Here is a 20,024-nt window from a genome sequence, read left to right on the forward strand (position 1 = left end):
AGTTTGCCTCTGGATAACTGAGGCTCTGGGCACATAGCTCCTTATAGATTAAAGAAGCAAGTGTATTTTCTCGGCAGATAGTCTTGGAAGTTGAGTGGTTAACTTAGAGAGGAGGCTGCAGGGTCTGGAAAAGGCATGCCCTGAGGCCAAAGATTCTCATGCTTGGGGAGGTGTTTGCCTCTGTTGAGCTCTGCAGTAGGGAGCCATGGAAAGTTTGTGAGCAGAAGGTGCCCTGTGTCTCTTGATTGCCTGGTCTGTATTCCTAGAGAGTTAGTTGGCAGAAAGCTGAGGATGGACAAACAGGAAGTTCCCCACTCAAGTGCGATTGTTGTGCAAGGTAGGGAGGAGTCTGTAAGTATAGAGTAGGGTCAAGGGGCAGGCCCCCACTCGGCTTCATCTTCACTTGGGACAGGCAATGGCTGCATCGATGTGGACGAGCTGCGCACAGTACTGCAGTCGTGCTTGCATGAGAGCGCTATCTCACTGCCCCAGGAGAAGCTGGACCAGCTGACACTGGTGCTCTTCGAGGCTGCGGACAAGGACTGCAGCGGCACAATCACCTTCGACGAGCTCCAAGATGAGCTGCAGTGCTTTCCCGGGGTCATGGAGAACCTGACCATCAGGTACTGCCCTGTCTGTGCAGGGATAATGCCTGGGCCAGGGTTAGACTCCAGGGGGGAAGAGTGGGGTGAACTCACCAATGATCCCTCAGCCTCGTCCTGCCCTGACCAAACTTGCCCCAAATAAGCCCCACCCAGCCCCCATCAGCCCCATCCCGCCTGACTTAGCCCCCTCTTTTCCACTTTCTTTTGGGGAAAAGGTCTATCCTGCAGGGCAGCTGTGGTCATGCTCACATTTTCTAGTGTCCCTTTAGAATCAACTCACAGTATTAAGCACCTACTATGTGCTTTCACCTAGGATCACACAAATAATTAGCAAAGGCTGTTATTTATGCATCTTGGTGGAGCAGCTACTGTGTAACTAGCTTTGTTCTCAGTAACGGCAGAGCTCTACTGGAGCTACATTTCGGATTGAGAGATAAGTAATTTTTACCAATGAACAAATACATAAACTTTGTATGTGTAAGTACAAATTTGATAAAAGTTGTGGAGAAGATAATATAAAAAGGGTATCTCCAAGCTCTGAATAGTGCCAGTTCTACAGTCCATTCTTTTTATGTATTAGCTTTCTTGTCTGTTATCACAAAATGTCTCAGATTCTTCCATCCTTTTTGATTACCACCCCCTATCCAATTGGGAAGTAAAGAGAGGTGGTGAAAATAAGCCATGGATGTGGTATCAGATAGACAGAGATTCATCCTAGTTCCACCTAGCTGTGTGACTGTAAGCAAGTCACTTGACCTCTCTGTTTCCTGGTATAGAAAGAAGCTGGCCTGCTTTCCACAAGGCTCCAGGGAGATAATGGGTTACAGAGGGTGTGGGGTCTCTAGGTTCAGACTCCAGTGGTCCCCGCCACACCGCATCCTTCTGAGTGGAGCCTTCTCTCACAGTGCTGTTCACTGGCTGATGCCTCCTGCTGCCCAGCCGGGCCGGCACCGTCCTCGCCTGCTGACCTCTGCCTACTGGCACAACCACCGCAGCCACCTGCTCTGCCTGGCCACCTACGTGGGCCTCCATGTGCTACTCTTTGTGCTGGCAGCAAGTGCGCACCGGGCCTTCGGCACCAGCATCATGGTGGCCAAGGGCTGTGGCCAGTGCCTCAACTTTGACTGCAGCTTCATTGTGGTAGGGTTCTGCGGGTACAACCCAAGGAAATGGGCAGAGGGACTGATGTAGGCTCCTTTTAGACAAAATGGCCAACACATGGACACATGCAGTGCCAGAGTAGGATGGCATCTTGGAAATTAACTGGGCCAACACTCAGGGGTGGAAACTAAGGTTCAGAGAGGGTCAGTGAGGTCTCCATAGTCATACAGCAGGTCACACAGCAGGTAAATCACATAGCTGGCATTGTTGTGTGCTTACTATGTGCCAGTCACAGTGCTAAGCTCTTTCCATATGATCCTCACCATAACCCTATGATGGACCCAAAGAGGCAGGAGTTGGCTTCAGTGCAGGACTCTGACCAAAAAGAACACTTCAAGAGGCCTCGAATGCCAGGCTACGGAGTCAGAATGTGATCCTCTGCACTGGAGACTGAGGTCTCCAAGCGTATTTGACAACACTCCTCCATAATTAGTATGAAACAAAACACAACAAAAAGCCCTCAGAAAACAAAACCCCTTCCTAATTATCCAATATATGCTCACTTGTAATTATATGCATGCCGCATTATCATTAGCCAATAGGTTTGTGCACAATATAACTATAAGGCAGAGTTCATCCCTAATGATCAGAGATGTAACTCTTTAGTTCAAATACTCTTCTTGACAATAATCAGTTTCTGATTAGAGTGGTTTTTTGTTTGTTTGTTTGTTTGTTTTGGAGTGGGTTTTATTTTAAACCTCATAACTGGCTACAAAGAATTCACACTAGGAGTGGGAGATATGTGACTCATTTTCATGGTCACTTGCCCTTGCGCTATTAACACGACTTTCAATCTACAGTTTCTCTGTAGGGAATCTTTTTAAGCTACTTGTCCTTTCTGAGGGGTTGTTAGCTTACTTAAAACCAGTTTATGTAATCTGCAAGTCCACATATCTGGGCAGGCGTGACTACATTAACACAAATGACCTAGGGAGGGAGCTCTCATCATAAGCCTTTGAAAAGCCTGTCATCCCTCAGGACATCTCAGAAACCTCAAGCAACATGGTATATGACTAAATGAGGGCACCATGTCTACACTGGTACTACATATTAGCAAAAAGCTTATGTGCTTCTCAAGTATTGAGATAAAAGTAATACCAGCAGACATTCTGTAACATTTTCTCTTCCCTCCCCCATTCTGGAGACCCTACTTTAGAGACCTCGGCTGTGGACCTAGGGGAGCAGCGAAGGCTTGGGAACAAGGGAAGCGGTGATGGGCCCAGATCAGGAAGCACAGCCGCCTGGGGGGAGGCAGGGAGACAATGCTGGGGAGCAGAGGATAGGGGGAGAGCGAGTCAGGTGAGCTCTCTGCCGCTTTGCCTGGCCAGGTACTGATGCTCAGACGCTGCCTCACATGGCTACGGGCTACATGGCTGGCTCAGGTCCTGCCGCTGGACCAGAACATCCAGTTCCACCAGCTTATGGGCTACGTGGCGGTCGGGCTCTCCCTTGTGCACACCGTGGCCCATGTAGTAAACTTTGGTGAGTAGCCTGGGGTTGGGAGTGGGGTGGAGCCTGGGCTTTTTCATTAACGATTCCCGGTGACTCTCTGGACTGGGGGGACCCCAAAGGGAAGGTGCAGTGGGAGAGCTTGTCTTGTGCTTGTCTCCAGCGCTCCAGGCTCAGTCTGAGGCCAGCCCCTTCCAGTTTTGGGAACTGCTGCTCACCACGAGGCCTGGCATTGGCTGGGTCCATGGCTCGGCCTCCCCAACCGGTGTGGCTCTGCTGTTGTTGCTGCTCGTCCAGTTTGCTTGCTCCAGCTCCTGTGTCCGCAGGAGCGGCCACTTTGAGGTGCCCCAGCCCTTGTCCCTTTGCCTATCCCATCCTGGGTTCCCACCTTCATTTCATGCTGTGTCCCCTCTAACTTACTCCAGAGCCCAAGAAGGTCCAGGCTGGGCTGCATATTATGGACGTGTGGTTGGGTGCTGCCATTGGGCTGTGGTTTTTGTCTGCTGAGTGAAAAATGGTCTACTCTGGAAGATTCTGCCTTTTTTGCTGGCTTCTCATCTCACTCTAATTGGATTAAGCTGCGCTATGGTTTTTGTCTGCTGAGTGAAAAATGGTCTACTCTGGAAGATTCTGCCTTTTTTGCTTGCTTCTCTTTTTTTTTTTTTTTTTTTGTCTTTTTTTTTGCTCTTTCTTGGGCCGCTTCCACGGCATATGGAGGTTCCCAGGCTAGGGGTCGAATCGGAGCTGTAGCCGCCGGCCTACACCAGAGCCACAGCAACGCGGGATCCGAGCCGCGTCTGCAACCTACACCACAGCTCACGGCAACGCCAGATCGTTAACCCACTGAGCAAGGGCAGGAACCGAACCCGCAACCTCATGGTTCCTAGTCGGATTCATTAACCACTGCGCCACGACGGGAACTCCTTTGCCTGCTTCTCATCTCACTCTAATTGGATTAAGCTGGGCTCAAGATGGCAGAGGGAGGGGAAGGAACACGGCTCTCCAGGGTTCTAATCCCCACCCCATGACTCATGGGTCACTCATTTTCCTCATCTGTAAAATGGAGCTGTATTTCTCTACCTTTGAAATTATTTTAAGAATTAAATGAGATAATATATAGGAAGGCACCAACTACACATACCTGGTACAGAGGAACTGAAAATGTTAGATCTAGCTTTGCTTTCCTCTCTCTAGCCTTCTCAAGATACAGGAGGGGAGTTCCCGTCGTGGCACAGTGGTTAACGAATCCGACTAGGAACCATGAGGTTGCGGGTTCGGTCCCTGCCCTTGCTCAGCGGGTTAACGATCTGGCGTTGCCGTGAGCTGTGGTGTAGGTCGAAGACGCGGCTCGGATCCCGCGTTGCTGTGGCTCTGGCATAGGCCGGTGGCTACAGCTCCGATTCAACCCCTAGCCTGGGAACCTCCATATGCTGCGGGAGCGGCCCAAGAAATAGCAACAACAGCAACACCAACAACAACAACAACAAAAAAAAATAATAAAATAAAATTAAAAAAGATACAGGAGGTCACAGAGAATTTGGCTTGAAGACCTGGACTGTCCCCTGGGCTGACCTATCACATCAGAAAAAATATATAATACATATTTTATTATAATATAATATATTATTGATAATTATTAATAATATATTAATATATTATTATATATTAATATTTATATATATTATATGTGTGTGTGTGTGTATATATATATATATATATATATATATATATATATATATATAGGCACCTACTCTGGGCCAGCAACAATCCTTTGCAGTAAGAATCAGTGTGTCCTCAAATGAGGAATCTAACACTCAGAAAAGTAACTTACATGGCCAAGCTCTGTTAGCTAGCAGCAAAGCAGGTATTAAAACTCGGGGCTTTCATCTTTCTTCTCCAGCCCCAGAGAAACATTGCTGTCTTTCCTTCCTTCCTGCTGAGAAAGGGTCAATGAGATGGGATGTTTGTGCTCATGAGCCCATCAGAGGGGGCAGTCTGCTTTGCTCAGAACACCCCCAGCAGATGTTTGCCCCTGGCACCAAGAATCTTCCTATAGACTCTCTGAGCCAAGCCCCCGGATCAGAGAAGCAACAAAGCTTCTGCCCCCAACCTCCTAACCAAGCCTGTTCCCAGGAGAGGGTGTGTATGGCCAAGGATCTAGGCACAGTCCTGGCTTTGGGAGGGCTGTGAACCTTGGTTCTGTTCCACCCCCAGTCCTTGACTCTGACCACTTACACCCCAACCCCCACAGGTGTTCTATTGGACCCACCTGTCCTACCTCCCCATGTGGCTCCTGCTCATCCTGCATGGGCCCAACTTCTGGAAGTGGCTGCTCGTCCCTGGCACTTTGTTCTTCATAGAGAAGACTATTGGCCTGGCAGTGTCCCGCATGGAGGCTCAGTGCATTGTGGAAGTCAATCTCCTCCCTTCAAAGGTGCAAAGGGGGCCTGAGAAGATAAGGGGAGTCACAGGTGATGGGGTGCAGCGTCTAGGTACCCTGTTAGACACCCAGACTCGGTCCAGCCCTCCAGGAGTGATACCTCTGGAAGGGGAATGACAAGAAGGCAGGGTACCACTCAAGGCTAGGTATGCATAGAACACCTTTAATAAGCATATATTAAGGGTCTATAAGGTGGAAGGCCCTGCACTAGGTGACAAAGGTACTGAGAAGGCTCAGGCACTATCCTTTTCTCCATGGGCACACAGGCTAAGGGGGTGGTTGGCCCTTTCATTACAGTGCAGGGCTGTGTGGGTAAGAGATGAAGAACCTCAGGCAGGATTAAACTCTTTGTCTATGAGAGATCAGAGAAGCTGCAGAATGAGGGAGGAGCTGCCACATCAGGGTTTTGAGAAATGGGCAGGAGTTTGTTGGATAGACGACAGGAGAAGGAACAGCCTGGGCAAAGGCACAAGAGTTATGAAAGGACATGCTGTACTTAGGGGACCATGGGTAATATGGCACAGCTGGAGCCCAGGTGCCAGAGAGAAGCTGGAAGAGTGGATATGGCCTAATGGTGAGTGGCCTCACTCTGCAGGCCACAGGGACCCCTGAGTGGCTAGGGGAGGGGTAGTGGTATGGAAGTGGTTTATACTGCAGCTGGATTTCTTTAGTTGCTCTGTGGAAGATGGATGGGAGTGGACCACTGGGGAGGGTGTTACACATATGTAGATGGGAGCTCATGAAGGCCTTGACCCTGAACTAGGGTGGTAACTATAGGGTGGGGAAGGGGCCTATCACAGTAAGACTCAAGCGGTAGCTGGCTGCATTCAGAGTTGAGAGAGAGAAGAGGTCTAGGCTATCTTGCAGGTGTCTGAGTAATTGGGACCATTTTTAGAGAAAAGAAAGGCAGTTCTAAGTGGGCTTGGTTCTGGACAACTTGAGAGGGAGGACACAGAAGCCAAATAAGAGGCTGAGGTTTTATCTAGGCTCTGGCATCAGACAGAGTAGTTGGATTCAAATCCCATGGTTTCTTAGCTGCTGACCTTGAGTAAGTCATTTAACTTTTTTGAGCCTCAGCCTCTCCACTGTGAAGTGGAGAAAGAATGACATTTATCTCAGAGAGTTACTGCGAGGGTTAGAGATAATGCTAAGGGGATCCACATAGCTCTGGTGCACAGCAAGTGCTAAGTAAACTGAAACCACTGTCTGGGAGGATGTTGTCTCCTGGGGGAGATGCCTATTCATGGTTGGAATACCAGTGAAGTGCCACAGGAGTTCCAAGAAAGGGGCTGGAGCAGTCAGAGGACTTTACAGAAGAGGAAGGCCACTAAAAAGCAGCATTTACACCACAAGAAGTGGTATTATACCAGGAGCCCCACTTCAGACACAGCCTGACTCTCCCTTTGCCAATCATCACCCGCCTCCTGGTTGGCAGATGTGCCGCAGGCATGAGTCTCCAATCACCGGCACAGGAGGGTCTTACATCTGGGGCTGGCCTGGTTTATGATGGAGAAAGATGGCCCAGCTTCTGGCCTCTGGCCTTGGGGCCCCTGGCAGCTCTGGGCCTGCACAAAGGACCCTGGTCTCTCTTTTTTTTTCTTTTTCTTTTGTCTTTTTAGGACCCCACCTGCAGCCTATGGAAGGTCCAAGGCTAGGGGTCTAATCAGAGCTGTAGCTGGTGGCCTACCCCACAGCCACAGCAATGCAGGATCCAAGCCGCGTCTGCAACTTACACCACAGCTCACAGCCACGCCAGATCCTTAACCCACTGAGCAAGGGCAGGGATCAAACCCGCAACCTCATGCTTCCTAGTCAGATTCGTTAACTGCTGAGACATGACAGGAACTTCCAAAGGACCCTGGTCTCTTTCTTCTCTCTCCAGGTTACTCATCTCCTCATCAAGAGGCCCCCGCTTTTCCACTACAGGCCTGGCGACTACTTGTATCTGAACATCCCCTCCATTGCGCACTACGAGTGGCACCCCTTCACCATCAGCAGTGCTCCTGAGCAGAAAGGTAGGCCTGCGCCAGCCCTGCCTGTCACTCAGCAGGTATTACTAAGTCCCTGCCATGTGCCCCAGCAAGACTTGGGAATTAGGAACATAGAGATGAATAAGAGCAGACTTATAAAACTGACCTCCAGAAGCTCCCTCTGGAACAAGGAGGCAGACGTGCAGACACTGAATGGGGTGGTCAGGGCTGTATCAGCTGCCATGGAGGTCGCAGGGCAGGGTCTGGGGGAAGTGGGCAGGTGGCATTTCAGCTGAACTTTGAAGGGTTCATAAGAGTTTACCAGGTAGGAAAGGACATGGGGGAGGAGGCAGAGGGAGAAGCATGAAAACCTGGTCTGATGTCGTTAGACCTTAGAGTCAGGGTGGAGGAAGGAAGTGGGAGTTGGGGGCGGTGGGAGAGAGGGTCAGGGAAGGGACAAAAGGCAGATGACAGTGGCTAGCAAAGTGGATGAGTGCCAAGGTGGGACTGGGAAGGACTTTGAATGCAGAATGGAAAGAGGGATGGGGCAGGCAGTTGGGAGCCCATAGAGGTCCTAAGCAGAGGGTAGGAGCTCAGAGGAGGCAGGGTCAGGATATTTCCCAGGGGGCTGTTACAGGAAGCCAGGCTTCTCTACTCCTTGTGGAGCCCCAAGACATCCAAATTCCTCTCTTCCTCCTGCATCCCTGGACATACCCCCATTCTCTCTGGGTCCCCAGCACCCACAAAACCACTCAGCTGACTCTCCCTTCACTCTGCTGTCCTCTGACCCCCAACCATGTATGTGCCTGCCTTCTGGTCCTGAGCTGTTGGTGGGGCCATGGCCTGGACCTCTGACTTGCTAGCCAGGTCAGGGATTGGTCTTCCCACCTCAAGTGATGCTTCTGATGGGGAAGGCCTTGCTTGCGTGGCCTGTTACAGCGGGATCCTTGCTCAGCTTCATGAGGGATAGAGGCTTCTGGTTGCCAGGTTCTCTGACCCATCCCCATTAAAAGCTGTAGCTCCACCGCAGGATATTTCCCATGCCCTGGCCCCGCTGCTATAGCTCAGCGTGTAGGACCAAGGCCAGGTCCCCACATGAGGTTGCCTACCACTTGCCCTGAAATCTCCTGAGTGGTGGCCTGGATGTCCAGGGAGGTTGGGGGTAGGATTTGGAGAGAGTGGATTATTTTCTTCCTATTTTTCTTTCATTTGCTGTTTTGTAAAGAACAGATAGCTCCCTGAAAATTCAGACAGTTAGAAATATGTACTAAAGGAAATTAAAATCTCTCAAATAATTCCAACCAAAGAAAACCATTGTCAATCTTTTCGCGAACAGACTTCCAGATCTTGATATATCTTCATGAATAATCAGATAATTCTGCATACACAGGATCACTGTTTATACTGTTTTGCTGCTTACGTTTTCTCTGTGAATAGTATATCATCAAGATCTTTACATGTCAGTTCTTTAAAAAAAAAACTTTCCTTTTTCTTGGCTGCATACTATTCTAGTATATCAATACTAGTGATTATAATAATGACTAATAATTATTTTTATGGATGCATCATTTATTTGACCAATTCTTTTGTGTGTGTTTGGCCATATCCTCGGCATACAGAAGTTCCTGGGCAAGGGATTGAATCTGAGCCACAGATGTGACTTATGTCATGGCTGCAGCAACTCGGGATCCTTAACCCACTGTGCAGGCTTGGAATCAAACCTGTGCCTCCACAGCAGCCTGAGCTGCTGCAGTCTGATTCTTAACCCACTGCACCACAGTGGGAACTCAGGCTGGTTGACTGAATTCAACCATAACTTAAGGAGGCCTCCTCCAGATGAGTCACTGTGTGGTAGTTCAGGGTGCATTTGTGCAGACAAGGCATAGCCCAGCCTTCCTGCCCCTTGTACACTGAAAGGGGAGGAAACATCAGGGAGGCCATGGGAGCAGGGATCCAAGGACCTGACTTTCAGTCCCTTTCTTACAAAGCTGTGAGAGCACACCTCAGCTCTCTGGGCCTCTGTCAACACAGGGTTGAATCGGTTCATTCAAAAACTTGGATGGGCAAAAAAGTGACAACTTTGTTTTCATTAACCTCTAACTGAAATTTTGCATTTTCTTCCATTATGAATTCAAGCACCAAACCACAGTAGCATTTACAATACCTGTGATTTTTTTTGAAATAAAAACCGTGAATTCTTCATAGCACATTTTAATAGCTGTCCATACCTCGGAATGTCATTCATGCTCATCACTACTTCACATTTCCAATGGCCATGTGACTCCTGCTACATCTCGGTATTTCATGTATTAACAAAGAGGCACATGTAGTCTTAAAGTTGAAAAAAATATTTCAGTAACTATCTGTCATTTTAATTGGCTTCATTTATGATTTCTACACATGTTATTCAATGCATTTAAAAACCTTATTCTGAGGAGTCTATCCATGGCCTTCACAGGACTGCCAAAAGAGACCATGGTTTAAAATAAAAGAAAAAGGATGAGAACCCCCGACCAGGAGATTTCTTAGGGGCCTCCATCCTCTAACGTGGGTCCTTTCTGGTGCCCCTCACCAGAGGGGTAGCCCCCCATGCCACCTTTCCACCAGTCATCCACTCAATAGGGACTTAGTAAACACCCACTGCATCCTAGGCACTGGGTGCAATGAAGCTGTTGGTCCCACCATCAGTTGAGCACCTACTGTGTGCAGAGCCATTGACAAGCACCTGATTGAATGTGGGAAGGAGATAGTCCCCCCTAGGAGAGACCCTGGCTTGATGGAAGAGTCAGGGCCCCCACCCTGGGGAGCTCCCAGTTGTGCTCAGGGCCACTCTGACTCCTACCTTGGCAGAGGAGACTCAGCCCTTAGGTTGACTTCACTGAGAAAGCTTGCAAGGTCTGCACTAGAGGGAGGGATCAGAGCTCCAAGTCCCCTGGCTGTGGCTGCTAGTTTAGACCTGTTCTAATGAGGACTCAGGGGCTGACACTCAGTCTCAATCCCTGCAGTGAGACAGGCCTACTTCCAGCTGGAGACCAGCACTAACCCCTTTCCTTCCACCTTGACTCTTGCTTAGACACCATCTGGCTGCACATCCGGTCCCAGGGCCAGTGGACAAACAGGCTGTATGAGTCCTTCAAGAAATCAGACCCCATGGGCGATGGTTGCAAGAGTCTCTCGAGGAGTTTGAAAATGAGAAGGAGTCAGAGGAAGGCTCAGGTAAGTGGCTGCAGGTGAGAAAGGAATCACTGTGGTGACAAAATTATGGGGCCCAAGTTGTTTTCTTCTCTGTTGGCAGTCACTGAGCAGCTACTATGTACACTTGCTGGATGGCAGCACAGTGGGTGATACAACTACAGACTGTGTGGTTCAAGAGCCTCCCCAAAGCCTGACCACCCCAGGTCCTCCCCAGTCCAATGTGCTCCATTTGAAGACAGGAGAAAATGCAAAGATAGGGAAATGGAGATCAGAAAAACTCACCTCCACATCTTTGCTTCAGTAACTCCTTGGTGTATGACCTTGGGCACATCTTTTAGCATTGCAGAGCCTCAGGTTGTTCATCTGTGAACGGAGGTGGTTACCATTGTTGGCTTTCCTTTCTCACATTATTCTTTTAAGGACCAATGGAATGAACGATGTAAAGTATTGAGTGAACTGGGCAGCATGTTCCAGGTGGACCATTCATCACCACCACCATCACCATCATCTTCATCATTACCAGCATCATCAGCACCATCATCAGCATTATTATCTTTTGAGCCCTGATGAAACCCACAAAGTTAACAAGCTGCCAGTGCCTGGAGTAAATACAGGCTCTGGAAGGTTTGGGAGGAATATAGAGAGATCAGAGTTACACCTGAGGAAGCAGGAATAGATGAAGGAGGCTAAGGGTGCCTGAACATTTTCGTAGGCTGTACCACCAGGCTGGGAGACAGGTTAATATGTGCAAACCCTCTTGAAGATCAAAGGAAGAAAATCCCCAAGCATGGCCCAACCCTGCCTTGCCCTTGTGGAATTTAAAGTCCAGGGGAGCAAACCAGGTGGAATCCTGCCTGGCCAGACTAGAGGTCCCTTCTAGAACAGTGCAAAGAGCAAAGCTTTGGGAAATGTGGGAACAAGCAGAATGTTCTCTCCTATGAATTAGGGGAAACTTCATGAAAGAGGAAGCTGAGTTCCAAACTGGGCAAGTCATGGCACACTGGGACTTTGTGGGCGGATACATTAAAATCTGTGCTTCCTTGGAGCCTTAGGCACTGCTGCCAAAGAATAAATTGGCGCAGTCTTTTTGGTGGGCAGTCTGGCTGTATGTGTCAGCATCTTAAATATGTATACTGAATGGCCTAGCAATGCCATTTTTAGGGATTTATCCTAAAAAGCAAATTGGACATATATACACAAGAAGTACATTAACCACCTTGTTCATTCATTCACTTAGCAAATATTTATTAAGCACAGGATCTGCTGTTTCCAAGTACTATTCTAGATGCTGGAGATATGTCAATAAGCAAAAGAACCATGGTCACTGTTGCCCTCCTGAAGGAGGAATAGACAGTAAACAAATATATAATGTGATAATAACTGCTGTGAAGAAAATAAATCCGGGTAAAGGGATAGAGATGTGAAAGAGCTATTTTTATACTGTGGTTGTTAACAATAATGAGAAAATAAGCATAATCAAAATGCCCAATAATAGGGAAGCAGCTAAATAAATTAGTGATAACCCTTATAATGGAATAGCAAGTCACCTAAAAATTATGTAAATGTATATGAATTAGCATGTAAAGCTAGTCAAGATGTAGTAAGTAGAAGAGCCAGGTTACGAAGCAATATGTTCCACTTATACAAATGTGTGTGTGTGTTTATGTGTCTCTGTGGGTGTGGGTGTGAGTGTGAAAAAGTTTGGAAGGACAGAGAAAGTGTTTGGGGAAGTTGTATCTTCTCACTTGGGGTCTTTTTTTATCTTATTCTTTGAAGTTCTGTAATACTTGAATCTTTAAAAAAAACTGGAGCTCCCATCACGGCTCAGTGGTTAACTAACTCGAATAGCATCCATGAGGATGCGGGTTTGATCCCTGGCCTTGCTCAGTGGGTTAAGGATCCAGCATTGCCGTGAGCTGTGGTGTAGGTCGCAGACGTGCCTTAGATCTGGCGTTGCTGTGGCTCTGGCATAAGCCGGCAGGTACAGCTCAATTAGACCCCTCGCCTGGGAACCTCCGTATGCCGCTGGTGTGGCCCTAAAAAGACAAAAGACTTAAAAAAAAAAAAAAACTAATGTATTGATTTTGTGATTTAAATAATAAAATAATTTCCTGTATTGATTTTTTGATTTAAATACTGACGCAGTATCTCTTTGAAACCAAATGGTTTGCAGCCCCAGCCCATCTGCTTTGGAGTCTCAGCACAGGGAGCAGTGGCCTCCAACAAGGACATCGCCGTGGAGCTGACATCGTACAGGCCTGAGGAAGCTCCGTGGCAGGGAGATGAAGGCCCGGTGTCTACTGGGACAAAGGATGAGACTCAGGCACAGTGGGAAGCTGCAACTGGAGATGGGGGCCTGGTAAGGCTGGGGAAACTGGGGCTGGAGGCTGGAGAGCCAGTGGTTTTTCTCCCCAGGAAGGATAGATAGATGGGTCCTTGGAACGTGGAAGCGAGGGCCTCAAGGTCAGGCCACGTTCAGGAAGCACCACGCAGTGTGTGGGGTTTCTGCAGCCAGTCACCGGCAAACCACCTTCATAACTTTGGCCACATTTACTTCCCACAGGTAGCATTTCCTACTGAATATTCTTTCTTATATCCCAACATTACTTTAAACATAATTGTGTTTTAAAAGGACTCTTTCGATTTCTGTGTTTAATGGAAAATAAATGTCATGCGCCATAAACAGAAGATAACTGTCGTGGTGCAGTGGAAACGAATCAGACTAGGAACCATGAGGTTGTGGGTTCGATCCTTGGCCTCACTCAGTGGGTTAAGGATCTGGCATTGCTGTGAGCTGTGGTGTAGGTGGCAAATGCGGCTCGGATCTGACATTGCTGTGGCTGTGGTATAGGCCGGCAGCTACAGCTTCAATTAGATCCCTGGCCTGGGAACCTCCATGTGCCACAGGTGTGGCCCTAAAAAGACAAATAAATAAATAAATAAATAAATAACTCTAGAAGCAAAACCAGTGTTATTAAATCCTTGCCAGATGTTTCTGCCGTCTAAGTGAGGTTCTGAGCCTAAAGCTGCACTCTGCTGCTGGTTCCCTCTCTCTCTTTGTTGTGTCCTTGATCTCTTTCTCGCTCACCTTGTTAAAACAAAAAAAAAAAAAAAAAAAAAAAAAAAGAGGATGGCTTAGCAAATGTTAGAGAGATGTTAAAGATAGAGTGACCATAATGTAAAGCTTTCTCCTTGCAATCAGAAGGATTTTTGGAGAGGAGTAGTCTCTCACAGTGCACCTCCTAAAATAATCATCACAAGTAGTTCAAGTCCAGCTCTGTGGAGGACACAGAATTCAGTGGCCCTCAGACAAAGAAGCAACACGGTATGACGTGGTAAGCACAGGGTGGGCTGCCAGAGACACCACCAGCGCTCTGCAGGAACTTGGGCTAGTCATTTCTAGGGTCTCAGCTTCTGCTTCTCTTCTGTGAAACGAGGGGTCATCCTGGATGATTGTGAAGGTCAGTCCTAAACCTGCCTTCCAGCTCCAAAGAGGAACTACCAAAAGCCCCTGCAGCCCTTTCAGGGTCTGCTCCCTTCATCTGGAGGAAGGAAGCCCATTGACCTGGAGGAATATGGTCTGACTGCTGTGTGTGATTAGGAGGAGTCGGGCAGAGCCAGCGGAGGTCAGCTCCCCATGAGCAAGTCCAGAGCAGGGTCCAAGGGTTGGGGCAAGCTGTGAGCCTGGCCAGCACCTGGCTTTTCTGCCTGGAGCAGCTGGGCAAAGCTTTCAGGGGGAGCAGACCCTCCAGATGAGCTGGACACTGAAGGATGCACAGGAGTTTGCTATCTGGGGAAGAGGACAGCATGCTCTGGCACAGGGCAAGAATGTTCAAGGCCAGGGGTGTGTCTGGAAAAATTACGCTAATGGGAATGACTGGAGACCAAGCCCAGGGGGCCACTGGGGTGAGTGTTCTCCTATCACACCCTGAAATTATTTGTAGTGGACCACAAGAGCAGTTGTTAAATTTGGCGGAGTTCTGAGAGCCTGTTATTAAACACAGTCATTGAGGGACCCAAGATGGCAGTATTTACACCCAGAAATGCACAGACGCTAACAATTCCAAATTTGTCAGTGGTGCTGCTGCTCTCTCACTCTGAAGAGCAAGTTTACCGCATGCACCCCATGCTCACTGGAATGCTTTGAGCAGAAAAGCCAATTCCCTTCTTGTCACGCTGCTCAGACTGGCAAGGGCTAGGAGGCCTTGAGAAATGCCTGACCCACCCATTCCCTGAGACCCACTGTCTCTGCTCTATTCCCCAAAGGTCTCCGAGGTGTCCTCTGAGAACCACCAATTCTGTAACATCAAGGTAAGATGCTCTAGGGGTTGCCATAACCAAGAGCCCCTGCCCCCAGCCGAGCAATCTAAGCCTCTGCCCTTGAGGGGAGTTGAGGTTGGGGTTGCTATGCTCTTGGTACACAGGTTCCTAAGTCCCCACAGCCTGACTCCTAGGTCTGTAGATGATGGAAGCAAATCCCTGCCCTTGCAAGGCACCTGGGGCATATGCTAGTTGGGCCCCTGTCCCCACCCGCTCTGCATGCAAACATTCTAGGGCTCTCCTAGACTTCCGTGCTCAGAGCACAGCATGTGGAAAACCCTCTGAGTGGGAGCCTCTTAGACCTAGGTTTCAGCCCAGGAAATGACTGCCTGCATGTAAAGGGGGTCTTAAAGCCTTGGGTCTAGCTCTCCCCCACCCACTCAACCCTCTGTCTCCTCTAACCCCCCACTCCCATGTGCAGTGCTACATTGATGGCCCTTACGGGACTCCCACCCGCAGGATCTTTGCCTCCGAGCACGCCGTGCTCATCGGGGCAGGCATCGGCATCACCCCCTTTGCCTCCATCCTGCAGAGCATCTTGTACAGGTGGGTAGACAGGCTGTGGCCCTGCCTGCATCCGGGGCAGAGTCCTGAGAGATACCCTCCCCCCTTTCTCCCTCCATTTCCCTGTCTCCCTCTCCCCTTTCTTTCTTCTCCTGCCCCTGCTCCTGCTCTTTCTTGGGTTTCATCCCTTCACTTCCTCATGGGGTTGGTCCTGCCACCACACCCTCCCTTCCTGTCCCCTGCACTGTCCTCTGGGGTCCTGGGAAATCTCTTACTCACTCCAAACTCAAAACCTCCTTCTCTCACCTCTCCTCAGGCACCAGAAGAGAAAGCACGTCTGCCCCAGCTGTCAGCACTCCTGGTTAGAGAGCATCCAGGTTGATGACATGAAACTCCGTAAGGTGACGAGCCCCACCTCCTGCAGGCAGGCCTCCAGAGCCTCTCCCCAGACACTGGAGCTGGCTCCACTGTGCAGAGACAGGGGAGGGATGGATGGCCTTCTTGGATCCACTGGTCTCTATGCTTCCCCCGGTGCTTTGAGTTCTCCTTATGCCTCCCAAGTGTCCAGGGCTCCCCGGTCACCTTGGAGAGACATTCTGGGCCCTGCAGGTGGGCATCTCATTAAATAACATGGAACCTGAAAGTCAGACAGCTAGGATTCAGTTACAACCATGATGCCTGCTGGCCATGACCTGGTGGTGGTCTTAAAAAGGAGAATGTTTACCTTTGGAAAATTCATTAATCTTTGTAGGACACTTAAAAGAGTTTCTCAAATAATAATAATAATAAGTAATGTTTTTCTGGCTGTCCTAAGTTTAAGACTTCAGAACACTACTTGCTAGAAACAGTAGATTATTAGAGAAAATCCTGACCTTGCAGTCAGGAACCCCAGTTCTGGTCCCATGGTGGTCTGTGGCCTGGGCAAGATTCCTCAGCTCTGCAAGCCTTGTTTTCCCTCCATTAAGTAGGGGTGATGGCCTGTGCCCTGCTCACAGCAGGGTGGTCACGTGGCATGGGGTGGAGTGGGGGAATCACAGATACGAGTGAGTGAGGTAGCCCTCCCTCTGAACTGGGCCCTTCTCCCTAGGTGGACTTCATCTGGATCAACAGAGACCAGCGGTCTTTCGAGTGGTTTGTGAGCCTGCTGACCAAACTGGAGATGGACCAGGCCAAGGAGCCTCAAGAGGGTAATAGAGGGATGGGGCTTGGGGATGATGGATGTGGAGCAGCAGAGTTCAGGGTCCCTTTAAGAAAGTGTTTAAATTATTCTATTTCTATCAAAAATGTGAGGGAGGAGTTCCCGTCGTGGTGCAGGTGTTAACAAATCCAGCTAGGAACCATGAGGTCTCTGGTTCGATCCCTGGCCTTGCTCAGTGGGTTAAGGATCTGGTGTTGCCGCGAAGTGTGGTGTAGGTTGCAGATGTGGCTCAGATCCTGCGTTGCTGTGGCTCTGGTGTAGGCCAGAGGCTATAGCTCCGATTGGACCCCTAGCCTGGGAACCTCAATATGCCATGGGAGCAGCCCTAGAAAAGGCAAAAAAGACAAAAAAAAAAAAATGTGAGGGAGAGGGGGCTGCTTTCCCCCTCCCAGTAAAATGTAATATTTTGTGAAACTTAAAGAGGAAAAAAAAAATTTATAATTCCATCTAGTTATCCAGGCATTTTGAAGGATTTCCTTGACATTTTTTTTTATTCACATTTTTATAAAAATGTATAGCCTTTTCCCCCTTAATTCCTCTTTTTTATGTCATTTCTTTTCATTTTCAAAATGAATTCTTGTGGAGTTCCCTGTGTGGCTCAGCAGTAACGGACTCCACCAATAACCATAAGGATGTGGATTCGATCCCTGGCCTTGCTCAGTGGGCTAAGGATCTGGTGTTGCTGTGGCTGTGGTATAGGTCAGCAGCTGCAGCTCTGATTGGACCCCTAGCCTGGGAACTTCCAAATGCTGCAGGTGTTGCTCTAAAAAGAAAAAAAAAAAAAAAAGCATTTGTTAAAAAAGTTAGATTCCCTGACCTCCTCCAGGTCACATTCCCTGGGAATAGGCTGGGAAAGTACGCTTTAACATGCTTCTCGGAAGATTTGAAATCACTTTTTTTTTTTAGTATCTTTTGTGGAGGGATATTTTGCATGTACTAAAATTCACCACTTTGTGTCCAGTAAATCCAGTGACATCTTGACAAATGTGTACAGTTGTGTAACCATCACCACAATCAGAGCATGGAATGTTTCTACTACCCCCAAAAGTCCCCTCACCCCACTTTGCATCAATACCCTCTCCTGCTTGCAGCCTCTCAAAACTACTGGTCCACTTTCTATCATTGCAGCTTTGCCTTTTGTAGAATTTCATATTTATGGAATCATATAATATGTACATAGTCTTTTCTAATTTCTTTCTTAATAACCTTGCAATTTATCCATGCCTGTTTCAATAAGTAGTTAATTCCTTTTTATTGCTGATTAGTGTTCTATTTTATGGATACACCACAATCTGTTTTTCTACTCAGTTGCTGATAGATATTAGGGTTCTTTCCACCATGTTAGAAATTTTTGGCTATAAAGGTCTTTGTGTGGACATATGTTTCTATTTCTCATAGGTAGGTACTTAAAAGTGGGACTGCTGGGGAGCACAGTATGTGCTAAATTTCATTTCATAGGAAATTGTCAAGTGGTTTTTCCAAAGTGACTGGACCATTTTGTATTTCTGTCAGCAGTGGGTGAGAGTTCCAGTTGTTCCAAAACCTTGTCAATGTTTGATGTTCACAGTCTTTAATTTTAGCCATTCTAATTGGGCGTATAAGAGAATCTCAAAATGCCCTTAATTTGTATTTCCCTAATGACAAATGATGTTGAAGATACTACCTTCATGGTCTTATTTGCTGTTTGTATGCTTCTTTGTAAAACGTCTGTTCAAATATTTTGTCCACTCTTTTTTTTTTTTTTTTTTTTTTGGCCATGACTGCAGTGTGAGGAAGTTCCTAGGTCAGAGCTAGAACCCACGCCACAACAGTGACAGTACTTGATCCTTAACCCACTAAGCCACCAGGGAACTCCTATTTTGTCTACCCTTTAAATCCAGATGTTTGTCTTCTTTTTATTAGATTGTAAGAGTTCTTCATGTATTCTGGAAATGGGCCCATTACTAGGTGAACATTTTATAAATATATTCTCCTAGTCTGTGGTTTGTCTTTTCGTTTTCCTAAACTGTCTTTTGAAGGACAGAATTTAAAAATTTTATTGATGTCCAGTTTATCAGATTTTAATTTTATTCTTCATGCTTTTTTGTGTCCTATCTAAAATCTTTGCCTTACACACTGTCACAAGTATTTATTCTCATGTTTTCTCCCAGAAGTTTTATAGTTTTAGCTCTTTATTTAGATCAGTCTCATAGTGAGTTCAACAAGGTCCAGGATATAAGGCCTATATACAAAAATCAATTCTATTTCTATTTACAAGCAAAAAATAATTAGTAATTAAAAATATTTAAATAAAATTTTAAAAACCATGCAATACTTAAGGATAAATTTAGCAAAATATGGACATAACTTGTATACTGAAAACATAACATTTCTGAGAAATGGTTTTCTTTATCTTTATTATACTTGGAATTCATTGAACTTCTCGGACATATGGGCTTATAGTTCTCATCAAAGTTGGATAAATGTGAGCCTTTCTTTCTTTACATATTTTTTTCTGTCTGTCTCCCCTTCCCCTTCCTGGCACTTCAGTTACACAGACATTAGACTGTTTGACATATCACTGGTCATTGAGAGTCTGTAGTTTGGTTTTTTCCCTATCATTCCATGCTTCATTTTAGATAGTTTTTCTTGCTATGTTTTCAAGTTCATTCATCTTTTCTTCCCATCATAACAAAAAATTCCAGCAGGTTTTTAGAAATAAGATATCAAGAAGCCAAGTCTAAAATTCGTACGAAAAACCAAAGGATATAGAATTGCTGTTAATCCTAACCCTTGTATTTTTCATTTCTATTGTTGTATTTTTCTTCTCTAGAGGTTCCATTTGAGGATCTTTTATGTCTTCCATTTTTCTCCTCATCATGACTGCTTTGTTTTGTTTTTACATTCTCAAGCACCTTTATGATATTTGCTGTAACATCTTTGCCTAAGTCCATCATCTCTGTCATTTCTGGATCTGTTTCTGATGACTAGTTTTCTCTTAGATATGCATTATATTTTCCTCCCTCTTTGCATGCCTCATAAATTTTTACTGGATGCTGGGCATTATGAATTGCACGTTGCTGAGTTCTGGATTTTGTGGTATTTCTTTAAATAGTACTGTACTTTGTTCTGGTGCACAGTTAGGTTATTTAGGATGATATGGATATTTTCAAGACTTTTAACTTTTGTTGAAGTGAATCCAG

The 20,024-nt window shown here is 47.0% G+C and overlaps 1 protein-coding gene across 4 annotated transcripts in view; it reads left to right on the forward strand.

Moving 5' to 3' along the window:
* The window catches only part of NOX5 (NADPH oxidase 5), a 39,570-nt gene that overhangs the window by 9,560 nt on the left and 9,986 nt on the right, over positions 1–20,024 (forward strand). For 2 of the 4 annotated variants that reach the window (XR_014817479.1, XR_014817480.1), the window contains exons 4-15: positions 413–623; positions 1,511–1,745; positions 3,095–3,248; positions 3,379–3,557; positions 5,467–5,649; positions 7,538–7,670; positions 10,699–10,841; positions 12,994–13,179; positions 15,087–15,131; positions 15,600–15,686; positions 15,961–16,045; positions 16,732–16,831. Coding sequence is in view for 2 of the 4 variants with exons in the window: in XM_021100544.2 (XP_020956203.2) it covers positions 413–623; positions 1,511–1,745; positions 3,095–3,248; positions 3,379–3,557; positions 5,467–5,649; positions 7,538–7,670; positions 10,699–10,841; positions 12,994–13,179; positions 15,087–15,131; positions 15,562–15,686; positions 15,961–16,045; positions 16,732–16,831 (1,779 nt within the window). In the remaining 2 variants the exon portion in view is untranslated. Of the gene's footprint in view, positions 1–412; positions 624–1,510; positions 1,746–3,094; positions 3,249–3,378; positions 3,558–5,466; positions 5,650–7,537; positions 7,671–10,698; positions 10,842–12,993; positions 13,180–15,086; positions 15,132–15,561; positions 15,687–15,960; positions 16,046–16,731; positions 16,832–20,024 lie in introns of all 4 variants that reach the window. The other 2 variants (XM_021100544.2, XM_021100553.2) reach the window with 1 other exon arrangement.

Source organism: Sus scrofa, chromosome 1 (genome assembly GCF_054392235.1).
Source record: "Sus scrofa isolate SSC_HxYL_T2T_F1_AM1 chromosome 1, Sscrofa_HxYL_maternal_Yorkshire_Landrace_v2.0, whole genome shotgun sequence".
In the NCBI taxonomy this organism is placed as follows: domain Eukaryota; kingdom Metazoa; phylum Chordata; class Mammalia; order Artiodactyla; family Suidae; genus Sus; species Sus scrofa.